A 5,910-nucleotide genomic window follows, 5' to 3' on the forward strand; every position below is an offset into this window, starting at 1 on the left:
GAGGTGTTAAGAACAGACAGTCACTCACCCTGAGAGGGCAGATGCTCAAACTTGGGCTACGAGGCTTGGGGTGGGGGCAGCTCTGCTTCCTAGGGCTGTAGACAGAGAAAGCGAGTTGGGGGTGCATTACGTTTATGGCCAGCTCAGTTCTCTGTAAGCCTTGATCTGAGTGTCTTGTGTATTAGATGTGGAGGCTCAGAAGAGTGTCCTCAAGACATGCATGTGGGGTTCAGCCATGTTATTGTCAAGTTTCGATACTGATTCTGCTTCATTCTTCCTTTCAGGCCCTGTCAAGATCTATCCACTCCAGAAAGCTCTAGTGTCCGAGCTAGAACGACACATAACTGCAATCTGTTTATGGAAGATACAAGGTCCGTCAGTAAGTGCTTGCAGTTGCAGAGAGTACCAAATCCTATATACACTTTGATTTTCTCTGCATTTGCACCCCTGTGATAAACTTTAACACAATTAGGCACAACAACATTTTAATGATAACGTGTAATATAACAGAACAGTTATAAAAGAAAAAAAAACCTATGTGGCTTCTCTTTTTAAAATTTACTACATTTTACACACTGCATCACAAGCACGCTTTATAATGGTGTGAGGTCGTGCATGGCGAGATCAAAGAAGACAGAGAGTGTGGGCATTGTGGTTCAGCACTGGGCACTGTATCACGGTTCTAAGGAGTAATCAAACAACAGCACCAGGATACTTCCGCAGCAGTTTTGATAACTGAAATAGCTAACAAGGGACTAACGGATGCTCCTGCAGAGGTGATGGTGGTGGTGATGATGATGATGATGAGACGACGATGGAGATAATAAAATGATTTTTAGTGCTGGAGATCTATCGCTGAGCTATATCCTATACTCTAAGAATACTTGCATAATTCCTTACAGAGCCAAGAAAGATGTTGGAAACTCTTGAGTAGAAATGCTGTCTGCTACATATTAAAAATTAATTCCTAACTTCATAATCATTTGGGCTGATATGTGTATTTAGAATGTTTCTTTAAAAAAATATAAATTTTCCGATTATGTTGTAATACAATTGCATTGCTCAGAATTCCTAAATGGGTGATTTTTGTTATCTTTCTCCCTTGTGAAAAGCTATCAAGAAAGGTCATTTATATATTTTGTAGGAAACCAAAGAAGTGAAAAATGCAGAGTTTCTTGCTAAAAATCTCACTAAGATCTTCCAGAGGGCGACAGAAAATCAGTGAGTTCTCTAAAGCCCCTCAAAGCTCAGTTTCCCCATGTGGCTATCCGCGTTTCATAATCCAAAGTAGCTACCACAGTAGCTAAGGTCACGACCATAGGCATAGCTAAACCCCAAGAGAGAACCCCGTGTCATATAATGACCAGTGTATCCCAGCAGAGGAAAATAAACTTTCTCATATCAAAAGAAGAACAAAACGACAGGCATCTGTGATTAGATATAAACAGATTTAAAGACACGATACCCCGAGAGGATGTGAGCACAGTCGTGGAGTTACTTAAGGCCGTGATAACTCCTTCCTGCAGGGTGAGGAGCGCTGAGCTGCACCCTAGCCAAATACAGGAAAACAGTGGATGAGGAAAAACCCGTGAGTATAAAATGTGATATAAAGTATGAAGTTCTTCATCCTAGTCATCCTAAAGTAGCAGGGAACACCTACCTACCTAATCTACATCCCCCCGTGAATTCTATCTTTATCTAACCAGAATTGAGAGCCTCCGATAACTGAAGGTGTTCCATTGACCTATTACAGCCTTTACAGGATACCTGTCGTAGAGTATTCAGAGTGCTGTGTGTGATGAAAATATAACCAAGCAGAGATTCCTAAGAGGACAGAGGGGCAGGTCAGGGTCACTTAAGCTGTTAAACTTCAGAATGACCAGGGCCCTCCCCTTCTCCGCAACGCACATCCAATGCCCTTGAGACCAACTGTTAAATTATAAAGCAGCACGGTTAACGTAGTTCATGTCTTACAGTTCAACATTAGCCTTCACAGTCAGCAGAGAAGAGACAGCGCTTCTTCCACAAAGCAGTCACCATGGCGTCTTTTGAAGCACAGCAGGTACGCGGAGGAGGGATGCGGAGGAGGGAAAGATCTGTGTTTTCTCTTCTTTGAGTGTTAAGTGAAATGCCCCCACTGTAAAGCAGTAAGATTGTCCCTGTTGGCTTCTGTTCACACGCAGAGAGAATAAGTAAGATTACAGATGGTTAAAGATTCAGTCAGGGCTCACTGTAAATTTGCAGTTTAAAGGCTGTTCAGTTTAAGCGTGGAAACAAAACAGTTTGCTACCTTTTGACAACCTGTCTTGTTTCCCGAGATGAACATTCACAACCCCAGAAAAGAGTGGGTGGGGGATTTCATAAGGACCCACTGATGTGTTTGGTACAGGGGTCCCCCTAGGTGAGGCAGAGAGACCCCAGGAGCAGAATGTGTGATCGCTGTGAATCCCCACTTCACAAAAGAAAGACAAGGGGAAAAACATAGTAAACCTGAAGGGAAATTGATTGCTTTATTTTAAAATCACTTCACTTAGAAAATAGAGTTGTCTGGGAGAGGGGATCTGTCTGTATGCTTGTCTGTCTGTCTGCCTGTCTATCTATTATTGTCTTGTATCTATCCTATCTGTATCTCCATCCCTTCCTGTGGTTTTTATTTTATTTTATTTTTTAAATTACTGTACTAATAGAAACACGTACTTTTAGGTACTAAAAATAAGTGCTGTTTGAGAGCTGATTATATGTACTTTAAATATGTATGGGGAAAAGATTTTAATGAAAGTATCCCAAGGCAAGGATGATCATAGGAGAAGAGGCGGGAAGATTTTAAGAGTCAGAGGTCCAGACATGACAGGGACAGTCCATGCATGGATTCAAACTTCTTGCATGCACAAGATGAAGTTGGACAAAACTTCAACATGGAGGGAGGGACTTCCTGGGCCCTAGTTGATGACCCGGAATCTATGTACAGATTGGCAGTGCCATGTGGGTTCAGAGGGTTAGAGCCAGAGAGAGTGCACGAGGTTGGGAGGACTTGGTGGGGAGGGGAAGGGAGGGGATGGAGGTGAAGGGCAGGGGATGGACTCCATCAAAACACATAACATGCAGGTAAGAAAGTTTCAAACAAATGAACAAAAATTGCCCTTCTAGGCTGGGCACTGTGGTGCACACGTATAATCCCAACACTCCAGAAATGGAGGCAGAAGGATCAAGAGTTTAAGGCCAACCTGGGTCATATGAGACCTTATCTCAAAAACCAAACACCGAAGCCAAACCAGCTAGCCACCACTACCACCTATTGGGAATAGATTGGTTTTCTGTGAATAGCAAGCATTCGCTGGCAGAGATCTTAAGTGTAATTTGGTGATACTTCTGCCTGCAGTGTCTAAACACCCAGCTCTTGTATGTCAATGGTTCCTTCCTCCACTTTAACACACTGTGGAAACACAGTGCTGTCACAGACTCCATTTCTTTTCTGCAGATGGACCTGGAGTCCCAAAGTAGGAAGGAAAGAGGAATAACTCTGACTGGATCCATTCCTCAGCATCAGATGCTCCCTTTCCTATAGCTGGCTTAAGTATTTCAATGAAAAGTTATCACCGCAAAGCCAGATGCTCAGCATTTCATCCCCAGGACCTACCTGGTGGATGGAGAGAACAAACTCTTGAGAGTTGTCCGCTAACCCCTTGATGTTCCTGTTCTGTGATACTTGCTAATGCTTGGGGATTTGTCAGAGAGAATGGCTCTACCAGAAAATTAAAGATCCTTCAGTAATTCTTCTACTTAAAAAAAAATCTTCACACACGGACCAACTTCCCCATTCTTTCCATGGCTGTCACTATAAAGTGACAATTAAAACTATAAAGTAAACAATTTTAACCTACTCTATTAGAATTCTATAAATCATAAAGTTCATGAGAAAGACATGTGATCATATATATATTTCAGAATAATACAGAAGTAACAATACTGAAATATATAAATGTGATTACATGTCTTCTGTATTTTCTCTTGACTCTGTCCATGAAAGAAGAGATGAAATGTTGAGTGTTTGTCTAGTCTTTGATAAGTCCCCTGTGTTCTTATTTTTATATAGGAAACCTTTGATTGTTCAGAGTACGGGAATGGATCTTGCCCAGAGAATGAAAGATCTCTTGGGGTCCGAGCTACTATGTACTCGTTGATGGCCAGCGCCATATTCATCACGATCTTCGGCAACCTGGCCATGATCATTTCCATTTCCTACTTCAAGCAACTTCACACACCGACCAACCTCCTCATTCTCTCCATGGCTGTCACTGACTTCCTTCTGGGATTCACCATCATGCCATATAGTATGGTCAGGTCAGTGGAAAACTGCTGGTACTTCGGACTTACGTTTTGCAAGATCCATTATAGCTTTGACCTGATGCTTAGCATAACGTCCATTTTCCACCTTTGCTCGGTGGCCGTCGATAGATTTTATGCCATCTGTCACCCTTTGCATTATTGCACCAGAATGACTATTCCGGTTGTTAGGCGACTGCTGCTTGTCTGTTGGTCAGTCCCCGGGGCGTTTGCCTTTGGGGTGGTCTTCTCTGAGGCTTACGCTGATGGAATTGAAGGCTATGACATTTTGGTTGCATGTTCCAGTTCCTGCCCAGTCATGTTCAACAAGCTATGGGGGACCACCTTGTTTGTGGCGGGCTTTTTCACTCCTAGCTCGATGATGGTGGGGATTTACGGCAAAATTTTCGCTGTATCCAAAAAACATGCTCGCGTAATTGACAACTTGCCAGAACATCAAAACAATCAAATGAGGAAGGACAAAAAAGCGGCCAAAACTTTAGGGATAGTGATGGGTGTTTTCTTACTGTGTTGGTTTCCGTGTTTCTTCACGATCCTCTTAGATCCGTTTCTGAATTTCTCTACACCTGCAGTTTTGTTTGATGCCTTAACCTGGTTTGGTTATTTTAATTCCACATGTAATCCCTTAATTTATGGTTTCTTCTACCCTTGGTTTCGCAGAGCACTCAAGTACATTTTGCTGGGTAAAATTTTCAGCTCGCATTTCCATAATACGAATTTGTTTACTCAAAAAGAAACAGAATAGACTGGCTCTGTACTAGTCATTGAAGTCTGGTGCTCAAAGAATGAAATTGCTTCAAGGGGATTAGGAGACTGAGGAGGACTGGCAAATAAAAGTTGACATGGCTAGGGTATGGAGGGAAGGGGATGAATAACAAAGGAAATATATGTGTGTGAATATATATACATATGTATGTGTGTATATATATATGAAAATATATAATGTAGATCAAAAACTAAATAACAAAGACATAACAAATGAAATATATGTAGAAAAATGAGGGCTCTGTAGAGTGAAACCCACTTATGGTATCGTGAAACTTAATAATAAAAATGAATAAAGAGTACTGAAACACAGTTAAGTGCAGTAATTGCTTCTAATTCTTCTTTAGCACAGAAGGGCCACTGCTGGTTAAAACATACAGAGTAAATGTCAAAATGATCTGAAAAGAATGAAAGTTACCAATACCTGAAAGTAGTTGAAGTGATAGAAATGATTTTCACTCTGATTTGATCGCAGCATACTGTGTCCGCATCCAGGATTGCCTTAATATACTTCAAGAAAGTGACGAATTGTGGAAAAGAAAAAGAGAAAAAATTAAATCTGCTCAAAGTGTGTGTGCATGCACGTGTGTGTGTGTGTGTGTGTGTGTGTGTGTGAGAGAGAGAGAGAGAGAGAGAGAGAGAGAAAGAGAGAGACAGAGACACACAGAAACACAGAGACAGACAGACACACACACACACACACACACAAATAAAGAGTGAGAGTGAGAGAGAGAGTGAGAGCAAGCAAGTGAGAAGTGGGGAGAGATTTTGGCTAGCAAAAAAGACTCTTGGTTTCTAGTA

General features: G+C 41.7%; 1 protein-coding gene across 2 annotated transcripts; it reads left to right on the forward strand.

Moving 5' to 3' along the window:
* Nucleotides 1-1,382: 1,382 nt before the first annotated feature.
* Nucleotides 1,383-5,172, forward strand: LOC110338326 (trace amine-associated receptor 2). Of its 2 annotated transcripts, none has more exons than XM_021221652.1 (2): nt 1,383-1,424; nt 4,094-5,089. In XM_021221652.1, exon 2 carries the CDS (start codon nt 4,169-4,171, stop codon nt 5,087-5,089), a length of 921 nt encoding a protein of 306 aa, XP_021077311.1. In that variant the 5' UTR covers nt 1,383-1,424; nt 4,094-4,168. The 2 variants fall into 2 exon arrangements, with proteins under 2 accessions (XP_021077311.1, XP_021077310.1); XM_021221651.1 differs by lacking the exon at nt 1,383-1,424 and adding an exon at nt 1,990-2,062 and having other exon boundaries at nt 4,094-5,172.
* The last annotated feature ends 738 nt before the right edge of the window (nt 5,173-5,910 follow it).

The sequence above is a fragment of the Mus pahari genome, chromosome 21 (assembly GCF_900095145.1).
Source record: "Mus pahari chromosome 21, PAHARI_EIJ_v1.1, whole genome shotgun sequence".
NCBI classification, from domain to species: Eukaryota; Metazoa; Chordata; class Mammalia; order Rodentia; family Muridae; genus Mus; species Mus pahari.